The 24,013-nt window shown below is 42.6% G+C and overlaps 1 protein-coding gene across 7 annotated transcripts in view; it reads left to right on the forward strand.

The window, feature by feature from the left end:
• The window catches only part of UTRN (utrophin), a 389,435-nt gene that overhangs the window by 10,009 nt on the left and 355,413 nt on the right, over positions 1-24,013 (forward strand). For 6 of the 7 annotated variants that reach the window (XM_050314411.1, XM_050314409.1, XM_050314405.1 and 3 more), the window contains one exon: positions 8,876-9,034. In XM_050314411.1, the coding sequence (XP_050170368.1) occupies positions 8,956-9,034 (79 nt within the window). In that variant the 5' untranslated portion in view covers positions 8,876-8,955. Of the gene's footprint in view, positions 1-7,810; positions 7,957-8,875; positions 9,035-24,013 lie in introns of those variants that run through there. The other variant, XM_050314404.1, reaches the window with a different exon arrangement.

A 24,013-nucleotide genomic window follows, 5' to 3' on the forward strand; every position in this document is an offset into this window, starting at 1 on the left:
GCTCAGTTCAGGGCTGCATAGTAGAAGAAAATGGAAGAATAATTACTGCCTGCAGAGCTTCTAGCACAGCAGTTATTTAACTAGCTGCAAAATAATTTAAGGTACAGGCAAATTTCTTATTCTCTGAAGAACTGTGTACTTTGAGCCAAACATTTTTCCCTGCACTAAGCACATAGTTCCTGTGGCAGTCAGGCAGCAGGCATGGCCCCAGAATGAAAGGCGTACTAGCAAGGGAACCAATGGCATTCCTGCCTGTCTTGAGATGTGAAACTCATCTCTGTCAATGCTGATCGGTGTGCTGGGTGTTGTAGCTCCCCATCGCCTCGGGAAATCTTATCCTTTCCAACACTCCCAATGACTTAAAAAAAAAAAGAGTACTTTTCGCATTGTGAAACCCACAGTGCTCATTAGGTTCAGACCTCAACCTTGGCCCTGGCTGCGCAAAGCAGACTGAAGGTGGCCCTAATGGAGCAGCCAAGATTTCCTGCTCATAAGGGAATATTTCACAATAGACAGCACAGGGCCAGCCAGATGATGGCATGTAGAGTGGGGCGGCCAGGTGACACGGCAGATCTCTGTCCTGTGCCTCACTGGGGGCGGCTCCACTGGTGTCCACTCCAGGAGGAACTTGGAGTAGGACGAGAGACTTCAATCAATATGATTTACATGATTAGCTGAAATCGCTTTGACTGTGTCGTGGTAAGTGACCTCATTCAGGCTGAGTTTTCATGAAGGGCATGGGAAAATGTTAAGTGATTCAGAGTAAGTTTACCTAGGCAGCATGGGGATGTACAAGTGGGCTTTGTCAGATGCCACAGCTTGCAGAACATCTTCTGTTTTACAGGCATAGCCAAAGAAAACCAGACACCACAAAACAAACTTGTAACAGAAGTCTTTGGTGGGTATAAAAATTTATATAAATTACTGCCTAATTTATTCTGTTGACTAAAAAGGACTATTTGTTTGCTCAGAATTAAACATTTATATACATACCTGTAAATTTTCAAATCTAGTGTTATCACAGAGACTTTATTTATTTTAGTTAAAAGCCAAAATCCTTGTCATTTCAAGTAAAGAAAAAGCCACTTGGTAGTAGTAGTTAAAAGTTATTTAAGCATTCAGCATATTAAAAAAACTACATGTTTCAGAAATGGGGGCTAATGGCAAGCCCATATGGAGTTAAGAGTGGGGTTAGGGTTAGAGGCTCCGAGGGCTCGCTTGCAGTGGCAGGTATGGCAGGACCTGGTCAAGCTTTGTCCTGGCCCTAGGCTGTCCACCTCTGGTTGGAAAGCCATATGTGTGAGGGTTTGCTTGGGGCAGTGAGAGTGCTGCTGCACAGCTTCTGGACTGTAGCAGCCTTGCAGCTGGAGGGATCAATGCTGAAGCATTTCAAGCCTGACTTCTGTCTCAGTCTTGTGTGCCCTGTGTGATTCAGGGAGGCAAAAGACACAGGCTGTCAAGTTTAGGCTATGGGAGAGTTTACTTGGATAGAAAGTATTTTGTGGGTAGGAAAATGGGACACATTATCCATAGCACAGGTTTTTGCTGGTGTTCTTGGTGTCCCAGGGAGTGCCATTATCCCAGTAAAGACATAAATGAATTGTGTTTTCCAGCAGAGAGACATGGTATTAATACTTGTGCAGTCTTGTATGTAAAACCTTAAATTCTGCTTCTAATTAGGGAACATGTTAAGGGGTTGTCGTGGTTTAACTCCGGCTGGCAACCAAGCCCCACACAGCCGCTTGCTTGCTCCCCCATCAGAGGGATCAGGGAGAGAATTGGAATGGTAAAAGCTGGAGAACTCGTGGGTTGATATAAAGACAGTTTAACAGGGAAAGCAAAAGCCACACACACAAGCAAAGCAAAACACAGAATTATTTCACTGCTTCCCATGGGCAGGCAGGTGCCCAGCCTTCCCCAGGAGAGAGCAGGGCCCTATCACATGTAATGATGACTTGGGGAGACAAACACCATCACTACCAACATTTCTCCACTTCTTCCTTCTTCTCCCCAGCTTTATATACTGAGCATGATGTCATATAGTCTGGAATATCCCTTTGGTCAGTTTGGGTCACCTGTCCTGGCTGTGTCCCCTCCCAGCCTACCATGAACTCCTATCCCTTTTGCCAGCGTAGTAGTACAAAAAGCAGAAAAGACCTTTTGCTCTGTGTAAGCCCTGCTCAGCAATAACAAAACCATCTCTATGTTATCAACCCTGTGTTCAGAACAAATCCAAAACATACTCCCATACTAGCCACTGCAAAGAAAATTAACTCTACCCTAGCTGAAACTGGCGCATTCCACCCCTTATTCCATACCATTTACATCATGCCCAGGTCCCACACTATTCAATACAACTTTATTTTTCACCACCTCCCTTCCCCTTCTTTGCTATAATACACAGGTATCGTTCCCTTAGTCTACGGACAACCCCTGAAAAATGTCCATAAAATGCCCACAAAATGTCAGATGAATTAATTTAGTACATGACTTTAGTCTCCATCTGTTCTGGTGGTCATTCGGGACAGGAGAGGTGCTGTGTTGTGTAGAGTTACTGGGCACCAAAGCTGGCTCAGGTCGGGTACCAAACTGAATGATGATACATATAAAAAATAATGATGATAATTTGTGAAAAACTGTTTTGTTTCATTTCTCCAAATTTGGTTTGTAGTCATTCTGTATTGGGAGCACTCATGGAGTACTAAGGAGCTACTATTTAATTTTGGTAATAAATTGTGTCTTCTCTCACTGCCTACCCTTGAAATAAAAAGACATAGAAAGAAATGTCCTTTCCACTGACTATTTTTGAAGACTGGTGAGTTCTTTCATTTCTAAAGTGTTTCGAAATTGTCTTTGCCCAACTATCATATTATTTCTCTTAATATATAATATGCCTATGATGGAAGATGCACTTTTTTTCCCTACTGCAAGAGTGAACCAAGTTACTAAAGTAAAGCAAGTTACCCAAGTTTCTGTGTTGTGTTAACACAGGAATTCTTTTTCTTTTCTTAACCCCTGACTGATAAACTTGATGAAAAACTGTACTTATTCTATAGTTGTACAAGCATTAGGTATTTATGTGTCCAGCCACTAAACAAACCTATGCCAATAGCACAGGCAATAGCACAGGCTAATCAAATGAGAATGGAACAGCACTGAAAAAAGAGTCATTAGTGATAGAAATACATAGAAAAACTAACTAAATAAAGAGAAATCAACTTGTGTTAGGAGTGACTGACTAAGAACTCACACCTGCCCTTGCAGAGGATTGCCTCAAGGTATTGGTCAAAGGTTCCTGTCTTGCACAGGCATTTCTACTGTTGATTTTTTTTCAGTCCTCTGCTGCAGTTAATAGGGTAATGTTGGGAGGTAAATTGATTAGTGTAATTGTTCATTAATACAGTCTAATGTACTTTTAGAGGTTATATTCTTCAGAATGATGATAAATTATGGTAGCTCCAATTAATGTCACTGCAGCTAAAGGGATGTCAGCGTTTCTATTAATACAGTGCAATTTTCTGGGGTTTTATAATTAAGCTATAAAAAATTGCTGAAACTTAAGATACAAGTTTCCAGTGTATTTTATGCACACAATATTCCCTTGAATCTGATGTAATCGATATATCGAATATATCGAATCTAATAAGATAAAAATAAAGTGGAGACAATCTACTGAGGATACAGATCCCAACTTATGGAAGTGGAAGTATACTAAGTGGAATACACTGCCTTCTCTTGGGGTTAAACCAGGTGGACCTGTGGCAGTGCAGGTGATGGGCATTTTGCTCAGAGGACATCTTGCACCTGGGGCTGGTGTCTTTATCATGATTCCTGCTGCCCTCTGCCTTACTCTGTCCCCCTCATTCTCTGCACCCCTAATGTATAGTTAACTTGGTGTAGCAGAACAGTGTTGAATTTCTTAAGATATATTGATGTTCTTGGAGGAGCTCAGAAGGAGCTTGCACATAAAGGCAACTGACCTCAGAATAAAAATGACCAATTTAACATTAAAATAAGATCCCATCCTAAGGAGTCAAAAGTAGGAAATGCTGCCCCTTTAAAAATTGTGCTGATTTTGACTATTTTAGTATCAGATACTTGGTTGAACAAGATAACTCTAACAAATTCAAATTACAGGGAAAGGATGAGAAACCAGCTAACTATGTTATCCTGACGTACTGAAGTCTTTCAAAGGTAATGCCAAAGGAGTTAGAAAAACTTGGTCACTTTTCGTATAAAGAGAGAATGTTTATTTAATATGTCCTTTTATGTATTTTTCTCCTCAGATTAACAATAACAAAAATAGTAAGGGAGTTGTACTAACTGGTTAGTGCAGTATGTCAGCACCAAAGCACCAAGGAGCTGTTACTTGAATTCAGATGCAAGTTCTGCAGGAAAAAATGTTTGCTAAGTAACAGCCTGCCTGATCTGATAACTGAGAGTGGCAACACAATGATGGGCTATACTGAAAGGGGCAATAAAGATGCTTTGCTTACAAAGCAATCCATTTGGTATCTGGTGTCTTCCTGAATATGGAATGGTTTTCTGAAATCATGACAAAATATTGATGAATGGGCGCGTGCATTATTATAGCAGTCAATCTCAAGGTAATGAGATACACAAAATTCCTAGTTATATTGTAATCCTGTCAGTTATGAGTGTATTCTAAAAACAGAAATACTAAGAACAAAGAAAAGAGAAGGAAAAGAAAAGAGAAAGAAAAGAGAGGGTAAGATGAGCTCAGAGCCTCACAACAGCATTGTTTCCATGCACCAAGGAATAAAGTATTTATTTACTTTGGTCAAAGTTCAAAGGCCTCACATCATCTCATCCCCTTTCTCCACTGTTTCTTTTTCTGTATTCCATTTGTCTTTCGTAACGTTATTTAGGAGTTAATGGACTTTTCCTTTATTTTCCTATTTTATTTTGCATATACAGAAAAGTAAGTTGTGCCACACAATCCATGTTTGCAGTACCTAAGATATTTGTAGATGAATGTAGGTTTTAGAAATACAACTGGGTGGAGACTTTTTTTTTTAAATAGTGCTAGTTATCATTTTCTAAGTCTGCAAATCACTGGAATACGAAATTAGAAAGACCTAAAGCATGCACAGGTACAGAATATTAAAGGCTAGTGTGGTTTTTCTGTGTTTTTTTTTTTTTCTCTGATGGAGTTGTGCCTAAAGACCCTGATGTAAAAATTATAGCCCTTGAACTGAGAAGCCTAAAGTCTGAACAACTGGCTCAGAAAGCTCAGGCTTTGATCAGCAGCAGAGTAAGGATGGCTCTGGACAGAGGTATGTTTGAAACATGCCAGGAAAAAAATTCTCCTGCTTCCCTAAGATAGTGTGCAGTTTCGTTATTCTATTAGCCTTCTGTTGGCACTTTGCAGTTCAAAGGAAGATAATGATGCTACTTCTGTCTAAAACAGAAAAAAAAAGAGAGAAAATACTATCAGGTTGAACCGTGTCTGGTTTTGAGAAATAATTTGTAGGTGCTTTCAGAGCAAGATTATAAAAATCGGGACCTTGGACTTTACACACAGAGATTTGAAATGGGATATACCAGTTCTCCCCTCCTGCTTATCAGCTTGACTGCAGCTTTTAGCAACCAAAGTTATTGCTACCTGATAGTGGTCTTGGGTAACCTCTGTGAAATGAGTAATCCCCTCAGTGCAGCCTACAAAAGAAAAGGCTTTCTTCCACTTAGCATTTCCTTGCATTAGGCAAGGCAATGTGGTGCTTTGGGATCCCTGTCCCTGCACTGCTGCTGGATACCCAGTAGTGAAATGACAGTTTCCATCTGTGCTGACTCTTGAGTGTGCACTGGGTTCCACGGATTTATATGTCTCTTGAACTGTATGAAAAGCAGCTGTTTTACATCTGGGTTCTGGATTTCCAGTGTTTGGGTGTATTTTTCATTATTGGACATTGGAAATCCAGCATGCAGGCGGAATGCATGGGACGGGACAGAGAAACCATCTGTTCAGTCAAGAGCATCAAGGCAGCAGGCAGGGAACAAGTGGTGCTCCTCTAACCACAAGCATTATGTTTGCAGTACAGGTTTCTCAGTGTAATGTAAATAAATAGGCATAAACACAGACAATACCTTTCCAGCAAATCCAGCCTACTGCTCAGTGCTGCCTTACAGTCAGACACTGATATCCGTGGTTTTATAGTGTCTGTCATCCATGAGTTGCAATTCTCAATAGATTCACAACTTCAGTCACCACAACATTTCTGACACACTATTCTTTAATAAGTAAGAACGAACCATTAATGACTTTGGATTACGCAGATCAAGTATGAATTAACTATTTCACACTGAATCACCCTGGAAATCTAGGGAATGATCCAAACTAGTCATCTTCACTTTTGGGGCTTCCTCAAAAAAGCACACTATCTGCCAGGCCCTCCATTGTGCAATACAGAAACAAAAGACCCAGTCCCTGTTGCACATGCACTGCACAGATCAAAGGTTGAGGAAAAAAATGTTAAATGCAGTTAGAATTACAATAACAGTAATTTACAGGTAGCATGTTTTGTTTCTTTGAGGTATCTCTTTTTTTCCTTGGGGGAAATATCAAAGTTAGGTTAGGCTAAAACGTATGCAATCATTGTTTACTCTTGTTATCTGTAGTGCCTTGTAAACCCACGAGCTATATACTAGTAAAAGACTTTTGAAGACAGATCTTTGTCATTTCACATTCCTACCAATTTCTGTTCACCTGGAGATACAGAATAAGAATGTTGCCAAGCCTGAGCTTCCTCCTTTCTGCTGGCTAATAAATTCTGTACCTCCTTTTCTGCAGACTGCTGGCCTTTGTTATTAAGGCAGTGAGGTACTCAGTGTTGGAAATGCATCTAACCTTGAAAACGTTCTGGGCTGGATGGCTGAGGCCTGGCAGGTAACACTGAGGAATTATTCAGCTACAGTTTCTCTCTGATATTGCTGAGACTTCAGACTAATGCTTACTGAGATAAATACAGGCCACGTGTTCAGCAGCCTCACAGCACAGGTGAGTGCAGATTACTGGCCTGAGCAAACATGAATAAATTCATTCCCAGATGGCAAATTGTTGCAATGAATTAATTAGTGCAAGCTAAATATTTTCCTAACGTTCATACATCAAAAATGACTACAGACACACAGCATCCAGGTCATTTTTACTCATCCATACTGTCCCTTTCTTGCCCAGCTGAAAAGCACCCGGGACTTATCGCTGCCAAGCGACCCCGTGAGCTGAGGCACGGGCACCTGGCCGGTTTCAGGAGAGCTGGTTCCCGCTGTTATGTGCATATTTGCCCTAAGTGTGCCTCAAATTTCGTCACGCTCCCTGACTTCGCTGTCCGCGGGGAGCAGCGAGACTCCGAGGTGCTGCGCGACCGCGCTGATTTGTGGAGGAAAAGGAGCAGAAGGAGAGGCGGGAGCGCACAGGTGCGGCCGGGAAGGCCCCAGCGGAGCAGCTGAGCGGTGACCACCGCCGGGCCCGGCGCTTCCTCGGGCGGTGCCGGGGGAGCAGCGGGGCCGCGCCCGCCACCGCCCGTGGGCTCGGGGCGGGGGCGCGGCCGGGACTCGCCCCGCCCCGCCCCGCCCGGCCCCTCCCCTCCGCTCTGCCCCCGCCCGGCCCAGCCCCTCCCGCCCCTCGCTCGGAGAAGGGGCTGCGGCCGGGACAACCCTCCCTCACCCGCAGCGCTGGCCCGGCCAACAAAGGGGGCGCCGGGGTAGAGGGAGGGGCCTCCACAGGGCCGGGCCGGGCCGGGAGGGGAGGGGCGGGGCGGAGCGAGGCGGGGAAGGAGGAGGAGGAGGAGGAGAGACGGCAGCGGCTCGCACAGAAAGTTGTGGGTCCGCCAGCGTAGCGTCGCGGGAGCTGCCGCCGCCGGGAGCGGGGGTGCGGGGAGGAGCCGGGCTGTGCCGTGGGGGAGCGGAGCCGCCTCCCGCCGCCGTGTCCGAGGGGTGAGTGGCGGCGGCGAGTTGCTCTCGGCGGGTGCCCCGGCAGCGGCTGGGCAGCCCCGCGGGGAGGGGACGGCGCCGGGAGGGGCGCGGCGGGGAAAGTTTGTTCCCCAACTCGAGCAGCGGTGGGGGAACAGGGGGCAGTGCCCGCGGTGGGCACACCTGCGGGCGGGGCGGGACGGGGCGGCCGCGGGGAGCCGGGGCGAGGATCGGCCCCGCCGCGGGGGTGCCTGAGGGCGGTGGCGGCGCTGCTTCGGCCGCGCACCCTGCGGGGAGGAGGTGCCGGCACGCCCGGCCGGTGCTGGGTCAAAATCCCCGCCGGGGTAGCGGGGGCGGCGGCTCTGCTGGGACGGCCGGGCGGGGGCGTGCGTGCTTGGGGCCGTGTGTGGGGCCTGTCCCGCGGGACTCGGCTCCCCCACCCGGGAGAGGGGCTGCGCGGCTTCTCGCACACGTGGCTGTCGCGCCCCGGGCCAGCCGGGGGAGCGCACCTGGCTGTGTCTCCTTCCCCGGGCACACGCCCCGGCCCGGCGGGAGCGGAGCTCCCTGGCTTTGCCACCCTCTGGAGCGGGGCTTTCCCGTTCGGTGCCAGGTGGGTGACGGGTGGTGGCGGTGATGTTGCGGCAAGGGCCATGTCCTGCCCCTCGGAGGGTCACGGGTGGGCACGGCGCGCCCTGACGCCCAAGGGTGACTGAAGCTTGGCTTTCCCGGCTGGGGATTGAACTGGCCGGCAGCACCTTTCGGGCCATCTCGCTTTTTAAATGCCATAAGGTGTCCCACGTCTGGGGCACAACGAGTGGCCGATCGGCTGCCCTGCTACGCGTGGCCATGGCCAGCAAGCCTCCATCCCTCCCGCCGTACGCGGAGTCACACCTGGCATAGCCTGTGGAGTTACCGTGCCTCTGCTCCTGGTCCTGTGCTGCAGGTGCTGACCCGGGGCCCTCCATGGGAGCCTTCCCCCGACGGATTTAGGCTCCGCCCGTGGCGTACCCCAAGCCCACGAACATGGCCCGTGTCTCCGACCCGGAGGAAGGACCTGGCGGGGGACACAGTGAATTCAGCGATATTATTAAGTCGAGATCAGGTAAGCTGTCGAGAGGAACGGTGTCTTCCTGTTTTTCCCGCTATGCATATCTTCTGACATCAGCTTGCATTTTTAAACATTGCACGTTTGTCCAGCTGTTTTTTTGGGGCATATATTGGTAGTACAGTGAATGACTGATGCTGTTCGTTCACCTCTCCTAGTGTTACTTACTAAGTAATAGTGATTGTAGGTCTCTGGGTTTGTTGGTGTTTGTTTGTTTTTTTTTTTTGGACACTATTAGTCAAGTCTGTTTGTTTGGGATCCACCTCCTGCATTATAATTACCTCTACTTTTGTAAATAACCATCTGCTTAAAGTGCTCTTATGCAAGCTAGTGTTGGCAGCTTTTGTGTTTATTCTCAGACACTGAAAATGGCAACTGTGACCGCAATACTGTACCTCCTAGAAGTGCATTGCAGTAGTACTCATGCAGTAAATTAATGTACTTCCTCCTTAATGTAAAACAGTTGTCTAAGGCTACTCACTCAGGCATTTCCTCTAGCAAAACATTCATGTAACAGATCTGAAGGTTATTGGAAAAACATGGAGTTTCTTTGGTTTTAGTGTGTTGGAGTCCCCTGAGGCTCTGATGGATGCTGGGGTTGGTAATGAGGTACCCTCACTTTAGCAGCAGGAGAATGGAGGTTTTGGAGGGACAGCTGTTTGTTGTTTAAACCTTTAGAAAATTGTGCTTCATCTAGAGACTGGATGCTCGCTTACTTACGCTCACAGTCTCCCTTTGGTTTCTTAAATGCAAAATGCTCCTGTTATCAAAAGACTTTCCTCTGTTATCTGAAACCTAGCAGTGTGGGTTTTTTTAAATGTTCCGTACATAAAAACTCCAACTATTCAATTGGTCATGATTTGATACGTCAGATTACGTAGGATGCGGGTTTGAATCTGGATCCCACTGTTGTTTGAGTAGTTTGTTTCTAAGACCTTTCTGAGGCAGTCTTCCTCTTAACTTCTGGAAGTGCAATTTATGAAACAGATGCTTGTGGTTTTTCATCTTGAATTCTGTAGCAGTGGTTTATGCTTTCTGCTGTTATTCTGAAACCTCTGGGCATAACTTAATTTGATTGTAAGTGCATAGTCAGCATCTCAAAGGGCTTTGAGTTTGGGTATGGCTTGCAGACAGTTTATGCATGTATGTGTGTAAGTATTACAGTTTTATAGGATGTGTGAGGAAACATGGCTGTATCGGAGGTTTTTCATGAATGAACTAATTGTACAGTAAGTTCTGTTGTTTTGGTTAGAACAGATCTCCTGTTAAAACCCCTTCAACTTTCTTCTTGTGTGTTATTGAGAAAATGCTCTATATTCTCATACAAGGCTAAAAGACTTGAGCATTAGATTAAAAATAGTGAGTGATGATTGATCTTAAATAATTAATGTTTTCTAAGTATTACACTGTTTTGCATCTGCATATGTGCTTTCTTTGAGTAAATTACTCTACTGCATAGTTCAGATCTGAACCATTCACTACAAGTAAACCTGTAGGAGGGATTTCTTAATGAAAGGGCTGAAGTTTCCTGAAGTACAGATGACAGCAAACTAAAGGCTGGTTGTCAAGACTGAGGAGAAAATATTTTAAGCTATGCTTTGATTTCTTTTTTCCCCCCTAGGTATCTTGGAAAGAGAATGCTAAATTTGATACTTAGTTAAAAAAAAACAAACAAACAACTAAGTTTTCCTGCTGGGACGATTTATCTGGTATGAAAAGCTCTTCAGTCTAAATTATTTGAAATACAGTACAAGTGTTGTCATCTAACTTACTAATATTTGGGGTAGCTAAGGAGTTTGGCTTTTGAGGCTCAAGAGATCAGAAACAAACAAGTTTTAGGATTACCACTTTCTTCTGTCATAGGAAATAGGCCATTACTGTGTTTCTTGCTGCTCTGTTAGTTCTTCTCCTGTGATACAGGAAATTTCTTTAACAATTTGATTACAGAGAGCATGCAAATATGCATTTAGTATTTTCAGTCAGGAGCCCCTGGTGGTCCAGTGGTAAAGGCGCCGCGCTATCACCGCGGAGACCCGGGTTCGATTCCCAGTCAGGGCCACTCCCGGGCAGGTGGAGCTCGTTAGCCCTTAAAGGCAACCCACCTACGTCCTAAGGACTCGCTACCAGTCCAAGCTCGCTTGGCCCCGGCAGATGAACCTTAGGATTAATAGGGTGAGCTCAGTTCCGCGCACACTGTGTCTCACCTAAAAAATCCAATGCGCAGGCTGGAAGGTGGAAAGACCTTCCCCGGATCTTCGCTCGCGAAGACTGGCCATTATTATTATTAATTATTATTTATTTTCAGTCAATAAATAAAATACAAAACCCACCTACAGTGGGTGAAAAATCTCTTAAATGATTTAATATGTGATCAAATGATTTAGTCTCATAACACTTTTTTAGTGCGTGTTATTCCTATGCATTTTTAAATAAGAACACAGAAAATAGTTGACTATTCTTGTAAATAAAAAGAGATAGATGTATAATGTCCTGTGTAAAGATCACTTTCTCTCTGTGTTCTCCTGGGCAATTGTCTTTTTCAACATGTTTTTCATCATTTCTTTTGAACAGATCACCAAACTGTCAGGATATCATGGTTATTTAAAAATATTAATCTTCTAAAAGTGATATTTAAGATTCATGGCTAAATATTTTTTCTTGTTGTTATAACTTGGAAGAAAATTATAATTTGAAATGCCAGAATCTTTTGAGGTCATGCCTTAACAAAGAGCGATACTAGTAAAAATGCTTCTAAATACTTGGATACAAGTGTAAACTTTAGTCTTTAGCAGCCTGTCAACTGAATATATTGTCTGTTCTGTAGTCAGGGCTGCTTTAGTGATCTTGCTTTGTAAAACTGTGAAACAATTAGAAAACTGTAAAGGTGGCATTGTCAATATGTGCAGTGCATTGGTTATTGAAAACCTGAGCCTTGATCCAAAGTCGCTCTTATGAGACTGTACTAAGACACATGAAGTTTTACATTTGCTCAGGGCTGTGTGGCGCCCACCTGTGCTTGTTTTTATTAGCAGAACAAACTACATAATTTTTGCTTATTGACTTGTAATTGGGAAGCTACCAGCATACCATGTGAAGGATGTAGGAGAACTGCAGAAAATCATAATTTTTCTGTAGAGCAATCAAAATAAATTAACAGTTTCTATTCTAATCAATTAATAGGATTTCTATTTGTTGCTTATATATATATAAAAAAGGCAACATCCTGTGCATCTCACAGGATTTCACAGGTGAGGAAGAAGTAATTTTACAAGGACTCAATTTATTCTTTGGGGAGTTCACACTGAGAGGATGAAGGATAAAACACATTTAGTTACCATCGCTGCATGTTTTTGATTATGTTGGAAGTATTTTTAATTCCAGTAGTCAGAAAGAAAACTTTAAATACATGTGCTACAGTCTGTAGTTGTTATAGGTGATAAATGCTTCATCTTCCAGAGCAGAGATTTTCCTTGCCTGTAACATCACTTCTGTTACTTGTGATACGAAAAAAAATTAAGACATTTTTCTGTTGTCCAATTAGCATTTATCATTTTCTGCTTTGGATGTAGCTCCTCCTTGATTAGGTAGTTTGTTAGCACTGATCTATATGTAGCTACAAGTTATTTTTAAGATACGTCTTCTGCACTTAGAATAGAATATGATGGTTACCAAAGCTGCCTATGAAATAACTTTTGGCTATGGTGTCTATAAAAGAAGCTGCCTTATGTTTGCAGAAGGACAAACAGTCTGCTTCCCTTCTTCCTGTACTAGTGGTGGATGCTGATGGTTAAATGATTAGTGAGTAGGATTCTTGTTCCTGGATGGTTATGTTAGGTTTATATGTTTATAATTAATGTTATTTAGTGCTATGAGCCTGTGCTATGCCTGTGTGTCTGTATGATTGCTTCCTATGGAAAAGCAGTTTTCCCTTTTTTACTTGCCTGTAGTATGAAGTAATGTTTATGGAACTGATTTATGTCTTTGGAAAACATCTTGTGAAGATAGGTGAGTTTTTCTCATTGCAATAGCTTTTGGGAAGGAATGCTGTGGGATGATTATCTTACAGTGGTAAAAACAGTGCTGTCATCACTGTGCTTGAAGAACAGATGAGTCTTTGCTATGATTAATTATGGAAAAAAGATAACTTAAAATCTGTCGTGGTAGCTTGGAATGGTAATATATAATTAAACAGTAAGACGTGACAGAAAAAACATTTCTGGAAGGTTATGCCTCTGGTGCATTTTAAGATATGAGTTCCTATCTAAAATGAGGGGAATTTAGTTCTCCCTATCTACCTTTCATTTTTAATTATATTAAATATATTTGAGTGAAAGATTGCTTTGAGAAATTGTAACTTATTTTTGGAGTTTTTGGGCAAGACTTATTCTGAGAACTGCTGCTTTTGTCTGTCTGTCCCCATGAAGCAACACTTACTTGGCTGGCAGCCCCCTTGCTCAGGGATATCCCTGTCCCACAGTGCCATATGTTGCCTTTGGAACCAGTTCCTTTGGTTGTGCCTCTTGCTGCCAGATAGCTACAGACCAAATGTCCTACTGCTTGTTTTCCATTTTGACTCCATTAGTGTGAAATTGTCAGGAGTCGTCATAGTTGCAGGCGGACCCTTAGGATTGTGTCAAGTGGGTGAGGAGTTGGTGTAGCCAGATTTTCATTGTGTGAACTCTTCAGGGACTTTTGTGCAGAGTGTGTGGACAAGGGATTAATGATGAGCAAGAAAGTTGCTACTCCTTGTTTCTTCACACTAAAATTACTTTCTTGAAGACTAAAGACTTTCTTTCCGTTGCTGTAGCCTGGCTTCTTTTCTGTCACTTATATCACTTCCTTTTCTTGGGCTGTCTGGTGGGGACAGATTGAGTGCTGCAATGAAGACAGTTCTAGGGTATTGCCTAGCGTTTATGAAATGACACATATACAAGTACCAGGCTGGTTTCTTCCAGTGTCTTGATTGGTAGGTGAAGAAATAACATATGCTGCTTCGTGTGTTTGAAGCACGACTCTGCCTCGGAATAGAAATTGAAGCTCCTCAGGGAGGAAGATAAAAAAGCAACCCAAAACCCAAACCATAAAAGTAACCCATTGATTTGTGCCAGGAAATGAGGACATAACCCTGAACAAGAACTGCTATGTGAAGCCCCATGTGTAATGTCTTAAGTGTTTCTAAAGAGGTCTAACAGTTGGTGTGGGGAGAGGCTGCTGCTGATGTGGGACCCCCCCACTGATGAGGATCCTGTGGAGGAGGGGTGCGCCTAGGTGAGAAGCAGACTGGGGCAATGTGGAGTTCCTGCCTACACCTCCCCCAGTACATTTTTGAAGCTCTGTCCTTCCTTTTCCCCTCAGCCCTTAGGTATGGGGAAAGAAGGAAGATACTCATACAGTATCATGAAAATATTTTCACGTGCGAAGAAATTCTAAAAGCTCACAGCATTGGACAGCTTAGCAAAGAGTGAGCTGTGCTGTCTAAACACCTCTCAGTAACTGCTCCTAATTTTGATCATCAACTTGACTATTTTTCTTAGAAGAACTACTTTTCTGTGGTGTGCGTTGGGATTGATTCTTGTGAGCAAGGAAGAGTAGGAAAGTATTGTTATTAAAATCTTTTTAATGCAAGTAAGGAATAGGTACATCAGTGTAGGTGTATAAGGGGAAGAGCACTTGGGCTTGAGCTGAACTGTTATTTCAGGGCAGTTTAGCTGCTCTGCTGCCAGGTAGCAACATGGATTAGTGTTCATGATGTGTTGCACAGTATCCCTCCTTCAAAGGAAAATGCACGATGGGAAGAGCACAGCTGTTTTCACTCCTCCTGGAAACTGAGGTACTCCCATCACGAAGTTGGGGAAAACTGCATTTGTTTGGATGCCTTAATAACAGTCTGCAAAATGAATAACAGGGTTTAAACATCATGTAGTGGGAGGGAGGAGTTGCATTGTCTGACTCCTTATTGTGTTGATGAAAGAATAAGTTATAGTGCTTCATACTTTGTCAGAAGTCTGTTTTATGTCTTTCTTCCCTCCCTGTGTTTTGGGGATGCAACTGAGTTGTAATTTCAGAAAGTGTCAGTATGTTCTCAAAAGAAAGCTGGAAGTTTTAAAGGTAGCAACAAATATGACAGGCTAAGGAAATGGAATAGACCTCTGGAATCTGTGGATTTGACAGAAGCAATAGTACAGCTCTGTTGCAAGCTGTAGTTTTGGGAATGAGGCAAGAAACTACTGATTTGTAAATATAGCCAGCTGCAAAGTCAGTGAAACATCTGCTATTGAGAAAGAGTCAAACTGCCATGTATTTATTTATTTATTAGGGTGTATGTTGTCTCTGAAAGGACATCCACGCCACCTGATACTGTCTTGTAGAGAGTAAAAAGAGAAACTTGTATTGTTGGACCAGAGTTGGGCTCAGCCCTGAGTGGAGCCCAAAAAAGCCCCCCACCTGAAATACAAACACTTGCAGTTATATTTTGTTGTCACTTATCTGTGGGACCAGCAGATTGGGGCTGATACACTCACTATCCCTGACTCAAAGTGCCTATCTAAGTGGTCGGGAGACTCTGACATGCTTGTGGATTGTGCCTACGGACACTGGGCCTGGGCTGGGAGCTGGTTGTCAGTGGGGAGGCTGCTGGAAGACAGCCAGATGTAACAGGGAGGGTGGGGGCAGTTGTAGTTCTTTCAGCCAAGGGCAGGGATTGAATTTGGGTGTGTTTTGGGCTGCATCTTGCCTCTGTCTGAATCAGCTCTGGATCTGGGCTGTGGCAGTGCAGGAGAGGCCAGTTACGAGTGGGGACATCGACACATCTACAACTGTGGCAGTGACCTTGTGGAAGTTTCTTATGCTCAGAAATATGTTCACTCTTTGATAATTTGCGTTTTTAGGTATTCATTAATCTGTTGAGTGCATGAGACAGATGCATGAAACATGTTGAGATGCTAGAGAGGAATAACTTGAGCATTATGCAGCTTGATTGTAGTTTCTCTTGTAAGGAGGCACCTCCTGTCCTGGGGAGACATTCTCTAGCAGCTTAGCACATGTTCAGGTGAGTGGGTCTCCTGCTGGGTGTGGAAGAAGTGGTGAAGAGCTGCTGAACCTGTATCTGGTGGGAGGCAGGCTGACTGTGTTTCAGTAAAAGACTAACTTCTCACTGGATGCATGATGGTAGAAAAGAATTTGGCTACGTGACAGAGATTAGATATGTATTCTTAAGGTTATTTTGCTGATTGATATAGGAAATGTACAGCAGTACTTTCCCTTCACCTGGTTATAAACCAGGAGGACCCAACATCCAGACACAGATTTTGTAGGAGGAATAAGACAAACGTATAAGGACTGGCTGGTCACTGGCTTATGCATTTTGCTGTGGAGAAACATGGACTTAAGCTATGAAAGAACATGCTTTGATGGGTCTATGGAATTCATTCTATAAATAGCTTTGAATTAGTTCCCTTGTCTCTGCCTCTATTTCCCAGCATCAAATGTGGGTTTTGCCCCCTTCCTAATTTAGATCATGGCAGAAGACCAAAGGTGAAATATGCTCCTAAAATGTGATGTTACAAATTATTAGTGTGATGTGTAAGTTCTGAAATGTTTTTTGCTATCTTTTTTCATTCTTAATTTACCATGCTATCCTGGATGAGCAAAGAACAGCAGTCTGTGCTTGAATAACAAATGGAGGAGATTTATTTGAACATTTTATGGCAGCAAGTTTGGAATAGAGTGAAGCCTTTTGGTTTCTGTTATTTTAATAGTTATATTATAAAATATGATTGTATTAAGAGAAGAGAATAAATAAAGTAATATTTAAATGCCAACAGACCAGGACCATTCTATTGCCTCTTTCCAGGCTTTGACTTCTGTTAAAGCTTTATAATGAACAACAGCTATGGTCAGTATAAATCATTTCCAGAGAGAGTTCATTGCCTTTTTTTTTTTTTTTTCCTGGTTTCCACATGTACATCTTGTTCTTGGATGAGACTTCTTGTGGAAATTCACAGGAACATATTGTGTTGACACCGTGCCTCTTTCAACTTCCATGGAACCTTTTCTCAAGAAAGTCTAGTAGTGTCCTTCTGAATTAGTTTTGCCCTGTCCAGGATAGTGATGTGTAATTATTTCACTCTGAATGCTTTTTCTCTGTGCTCAGGAATTTCTCTTCAACCTGGCTGTTGTGCCCAGTTCAGAGCTTGTTGGTTTGACTTACTGAGCTTCAAAAAAAAAAAAAAAATTAGCTTATTTAACACACTGTTCATTCAGAATAGAGTTTATTAAGTTTAATCTGAGAGTTCTTAAAGGTTACAATCTAGATGTGAAGTATTTACTCTGGTTTTTTTACTAAAAAAAATATATTTACAAGCTTTATAATCTCTGCAGAGGAGTAGTCTGTGTGATGGTGTCACTCATACAGTGCCCATGTACTTGCCAGTGAGGGTGTCATGTTTCATTGACAAGTTCAGATTGGAGCACTGAGCTAAGTCAGGACAAAAGGACACTTTTAAAAAAAACCCCCACCACCCCCAAACACTGTTCTGGTTTCTCCAGACATTTGAGGATTTATTAAAGCAATGAAGCGTATTTTTGGAAGATTACATTGATAGGACAAGTCAAATGTTGACCATTGTATTAATGTGGAATTGGTTTTATATTTAAGTGCACAATCAGCATGTCCAAAATTGAACTGAAGAAAGAGGAGGGAAGAGTTCAAATGAGGTTGTGTCCATTGTCCCAAATGCCATACCACTCTGAATTGGTTTATTTCTATTTTGAATGCTATTGAAACCCAATTAAAGTTCATTATTTGCCCTCTGAATGTTAACAGAAAGCTCCTTGATTACAGGAGAATCATTATTGAAAGAAAAGAGATTGAAAGCACTCTCCTATTAATAATTTTAGTGAAGTGCTTTACAGAGTTTCTGTAGATGTCGGGCTCCTAACCTGATGTTCTGCACTGCTGCCTCTCCAGGCCTGTTTCCCTCTTATTTCCCCCTCCTGGTAAAGAGCAACACATAAAAATTAGAGGTGTAGAAGTGAGGTTTTTGCAAGAATATTCCAGTGCTAGTGAGAAGGTTCAAATGCCCAGGTATATCACACCACTACCAGGAAAAGCTTTTTCTTCTATTTTTGGGCGTTGGGAAAATGATGGCATCAGTCTGTGACTTTCTTCCATGCAGATGTGTTTCTTGTCCTTTCTTATCCAAAGAAAACTAAATCCAGTCAAGACTTACAGAGCTGCTGAGATGCAAGGATGGAATGACTGCTGCATCAGCCACAGTGATATCTGTTACTTCTCAGTCCTCCAGCAGAGCCTCTTCTTGAATGACAAAAAGATTAGCGCACTGTCTGCATCTTTCTTAACCATCCGTGTGTGCGTGGCAGGAAAGATCATGAGGACCTACTATGAAGTCTCAGGACTGACTTCTTCAAGTCTTTATGTAGACCTTCCTCTGGTCAAGAGAAAACCTAAATTTTATTTATTTATTTATTTATTTATTGAATCTAAAGCAGCTGTTTAGAGGGGTTTTCATTTAGGCTGTAATGAAGTGGTTCCTGCAACTTGAGAAACTTGAAGTTAATGAATTCCATGTAAACTCTATTTTGTTGTTCATGTTTATTTTAAGAAGGGGAAATAATTTTTGTACTAGATTACCAAGGCTATTTGTCTTTCCAAACCTTTGAGCTAAAAATTTCCTGACGTTGAAACCTTCTTCTTTACTCCTAATCTGCTGAAGTGGGTTTTCTGTCACTACATGGTAAATAACTTCCCCTTCTCAGCAGGCAGTGTTAAATATTTCATCATTGCTAAAGGATAATAGTTACTTTGCTTACATAGTGACTAACAGTGTTGGGTGTGTTCATCTCCATGAAGAAAACGAAGAGACGGAATGTACCTTTTCTGATCTTTCTGATTGAAACCCCCCAACTCTTTGGTTTAAAAGATCAGTTAATTTTGAGCAAGGCACACAACAGGATTGTGGTGTGACAGATCTCTTTGTGTGTTATAGGGTACCATATCTAAAGAAAGGAAGAAATTAATGCCAGGAGTGCACTGGGGAAGGTGAGGACCCATGCATGTCTTGAGGCATCAACTGGGGCAGAGTCTTGGTGGTAACATACCATTTTCATGTGTCACACAGTGTGAATCCAGCAGTTCCCAGAATACATGGAACAAACTGGAAGAGTGTGTACTGGACTAAAGCAAAGTGTACTACAGCAAAATCCCTGCTCACCCATCTCCTGTTAGCACTAGTGGTGGTCTACTTTCACTTTTGAGACTGGGATATTTATAAATCTTACTTTGAAGCTCCATGTTGCACACATAAAATGTGATAATCTGTTCTCTTCCTGAGTGTGTATGCTTGCCTTGATGTATATATAACTGGTAGGAATTGGAAATTGTGCTTGAAAGAAGATGCTTTGGAGCATTTAACTGGAAAATGGTGGCATCAGTTTTTTCCATGCAGATGCTTTTCTTGTTCTTTCCAAAGTAAACTAATTTAGTCAAGACTAAGACTAAGAGCTGCTGAGATGCAGGAATGGAATGACTGCTGCATCAATGTGGGATCTTGAGTCAGAGATATCTATTATAGAAAGGAAAGGTTTTGTGGCACGTGCAATCCAGAGATGCATGCAAAAAACATAATGGCAACATAGAATAACCAGACTAATTTAAAACCAGGATGACTTTGTACTTGTTTATGATGTTGATTTTATTATTATTTTTCTTGTCTCTGGGGATGACTTGTGACTGAATTAGTAAAATTTAAAAATAGATGTCCTGTTCAATTCCAAGTATGAGGATAATAATTTTTGAACATGATATGCAATTAAAAATAATTACCCAAAATAAACTAAAAAACCCTAAATGTTGCTTTTTGAAAAACATACTTCTATTCTTCCCAGAAGTTGCTCTTTTTTTGCATGCATGTACGTGTTCTGTTCTTCCTCTGGCTTGGTCAACTTCATGGTTTTTCTTCCAGCTGAAGGAAGACTGCAGCGATTGACTCAGTGTGTGCTGCAAACCGTATGGAGGAAGAACAAAAGAGATAGTAATGCTTTTTTTTTTTTTTTTCCTTCCTACCATCCTCCTGGTATGAGGATGGTATGGTATGAGGAAGGGTAGAGGGACGAATGTGGTGGTGGTGGCTCCTGCTGCACTGGGATATATCCTGGTGTGTGGCAGGGCTGTGTATGGACACCTGAGGCCCCCTGTGCTTTTGTTTTTCAGGCAGCATCTCTGCTGTAATTAGAAGGTAGTTTGAGACAGTCTAAAAGTCCAGTGAAACAGGTGGAAAATGTTATACTTTTTTTTTGCTGCTGAATGCTGTTGCCTCGTTGGCTTCTTGTCCCTGGCCTGGCAGGCATTTTCAGGGAAGGAGGAAAGGAATCCTCAAGGATTTAGCTGCTGCTTTAGATTGTCTTCACAGATGATAACTCCAGTGAAGTCAGGGTTGTTTGCAGAGATATGTCTGTGAATATTTGTACAGAAAAGACTTGTTGGAAAATGAGCTGAGGGCAAAAATTACTAAGGAGAAACTCAAGGGCCTGGTGCTCCCAGAGCAGCTGGGTGAGGGAAGAGCCCTTAGCTATCCAAAAAGGGTCTAGGTGTTCTAAGGCATCTTCCTCATAAGTTATCAGAATGGCTGGTTTGTTCCATCAGTGCCAGAGTGTGTGCTTGGTGCTGGGGCAGCCAGTTGGCATCTGTCTGCTGTGCAGCAAGCACCTGGTTCCTGTGCTAAGCCCTGGACCTCAGTCATTGAGCACAGTAAAAAATGCACATCAAAAGCGGTTACTCTTTCCAAAACGTGGGGTGGGGACTGGGCACTCGTGGTAGTACCTATCTTTCCTGCAACTGCCTCTTAATTAGAGCCCTCATGCCAGCTTGTCACTGTTGACATGCCAGCTCAAATTTTCAAAGGGTTCAAACCACTGACCATTACCCTGAGCACCTGACGGCAGTGTAGGACAAGATGGGACCTGTTCCTGATATATTACACAGATAGAATGTGTACCAGGAAGAGAGTGAGGGGCCAGAGGGCATTGAGGGTATTTTGTAGAAAATCAGGCAAGCCCTAACACCTTCTGGGGAAGAGAGTGGGTGTTTATATGTGTTTCTGTACTGGAGAGGTGCTACTCAATGATCACGTCCGAGGCTGAAGGCCAAAAAAGGAGTTTAGCGGTGGATTTGGCAGTGCTACATTTGTGGTTGGACTCTATGATCTTAGAGGTCTTCTCCAACATAAAATATTCTCTGCTTCTGTGAATCTGACAGTGAGGTGTCAGTACCAAAATGATGCTGAAAGATGCTGGTCTAAGCAGAAGAGGATAGAGCTGGCTTAGAGTAAGCCTTGATTTCCCCAGGAGAAAGACATTGTCCAAGTCCAAATAATTGAGATGCTTAGAAATGAGGAGAGCGTAGGGCTATATATAGGGAGGAAATATGTCACCACATAGATAATGATGGACCCTTCTGACAAGAGGTTGAAACCATGTTAACCTGGAGGAGATGTGCGGAATGTGTTTGGAGAGCTATTTTCTTGGTTTACCTAGTGTACAAATGCGTGCTGAGCTGTGATGCAGGATGTTTACCCTACAGAGTGTGGTAGCTTGGGCTTGATGGTGCTCTGGCAGCTGTCATTGAGGTGGTGAGTGTGCTTACGGGGCGTTGTTATCCTGGTCAAGTGACTCCTACCTTTATGATGACTGGATTGGATTCATTCATATGCTGTAGTTCCATCATGAAGTGAATGATGTGGCGTGTTGTGGTTGGCACAGTTGAGGTCTTTTTCTAGATTACTTCCTGGGTGAGGTTGCTGTCCCTTGGGCTCCTGAATTCCCGCAGGAATCATGTGCTGTGTGCAACGTGTCAGTAAGTGCAGCTCTGCCCAGTGGAGGTATGTGAGTATGGTACTTTGCTCCAGGGCATTTTCACATTGCAGGAACTCTTGCATCTTGCAGCTACTTTAATGTTTCTCTTGCTTGTCAATCACTGGTCCACTTGATGCTACACTTAAATTAGAGGTTACTGGGTTAGGTCATGGATCACTCTAGTCCACTTCTGAGGCAGATAAATTTTCTTCAGTAGTGGTTGGGGCAGAAGAGAAGAGGAACACGTAATACCTACTGGATCCCATAGTTTGTGGCTCTACGTATAGAGAACGTAATTCAACGCTAATGTGTTTGTTGATTTCTGTATCACTTCTGATGTGGAAGTCTCTTTGCCTACTAACTGTGCAGAGTGCCTTTTACACTGAGAACTGGTGTGAAATCAGTGAGGGGCCCCAGAAGCCCTGAGCTGTTTTAGGCATGTCAAATTTGATTTTACTCTGTCTCTTTGCAGTACAATGTTGAGGAGATTTGGACTACTGTATTCATCCTTAAAGGATTCAGTGGCCTTAGTGTAGCTGATTAAATTTAGTTTCAGGATTAATTCCGTGACTGACAGTGAAGTCCTCTCTGAACTAGATCAGAACTGTTGAATGGCCTTTGGAGGAGATGTGATACACTGCAAAACTTGCCACTGCAGCTGGTTAGGAAAAATTAGTCAGTGTTGTCTGATGTACTCGCATGGAGGTTCTAGTGCGATTTGACCAGGAAAAAAAGTGAAATCTCTAAATTGGCTACTGATTGTTGCCTTTGAAGTCCTGATGCATCTTTTTCTCCACAGTGCTTCCCTACTGCTGTTGGTCAGGAGGAGCTGGGATCAAGCAGAAACCCTTAGTCAGGTGGTGAAAATGGACTAGTTCTAGATAACGTTCAGATAAATTGACCTCCCCTGTTGAAATAAACTGAAGACTGCTTAAAAGTGTTTTATTGATTTATTTATTTTCAATGATAGTTCTCACCACCTTTTGTTACAGCTTCTTATTTTGACCCTGAGTCTCTGGCTTAACTTACATTTGTCCCCATATAATAAATTGAAAATGTAACGTTCAGTTGAACTCCATTTTGCTACTTGGAGAAAGAAAGAAGGGGTTAAAGAACGTGAATTCTCCTGATACACTGCACTGTTGAAAGATGGTAACATACCATAGTGATCATCTGAAACAAAGATTTGTAACCTAGAAAGGTGCAACCTAATTATGAAAGTATTCTGCATAATTTATGTGGGTATGGGAAGGAGGAGAGAAATCGTGAAATGAATTGGAACTTTAGACTTGTTTCTGTCAGTTGGAAGAGTCTGTTTTCTTATGGATTTAGATCCTTATGCTCACTAATCTGACAATTTTTCCCTTCATACCACAATGCACACAATTGTTTTTCTTCTAGTGATGGAGGGAAGAAGGCAGAAAAAGGGGTTTTGTTCCTCGTGAGGTATTATGTCTACCTGATATTCTCATTTGTAATAATGTTCCTTTCATACTGTTCCAGTGCTCAAAAAGAACCTTAACTTGCTATCCTATTAAAAATCTCTTGTGCTGCCAGAAAAATGTAAAGAGACTGTAGACATTTGAGACTCAACTCTTGTCTACAATACAGTGAAAAAAAGGAAATGATACATTCTTGGCACTCCCAGATTCAGCAGAGCCAAAAGGTTATCAGCTGACAGAGTAGTTGAATTGTAATTATGATAACTAATGTTACTGGAAGTCTTTAAAAAGCAATTGAATTAATTATGTTTGATCTTGGTGAGAATCTGCGGCTGTGGGTCAGATTTTGATCTGGATCTCTCATCTGGGAAGCAGTGGGGTGTAAGTGGGGGGGAAAGTGATGTGTGTCAGTTGTGTGAGACTCGCCTTTTTAACTGCTTTCTATCTGTATTGTGGCATACGTAACAGAGACTATTTTTTTCCTTTCTTTTTGTTCCTCTGCTTTTTGGATGAATAAATTGAATGCTTTTACAGTTTGGAATCTGCAAGGTATCATAAAAGCCTTCTTGGAAAGTCTGACAAATTGTAATATCTAATATCCATGAGAATTGGTGTATGAATTGCCCCTTTTTGTGTAAGGTGGATATAGTTAAAAGTGTTATAA

Source organism: Myiozetetes cayanensis, unplaced genomic scaffold, assembly GCF_022539395.1.
Source record: "Myiozetetes cayanensis isolate MyiCay16 unplaced genomic scaffold, myiCay2020 scf2-11, whole genome shotgun sequence".
In the NCBI taxonomy this organism is placed as follows: Eukaryota; Metazoa; Chordata; class Aves; order Passeriformes; family Tyrannidae; genus Myiozetetes; species Myiozetetes cayanensis.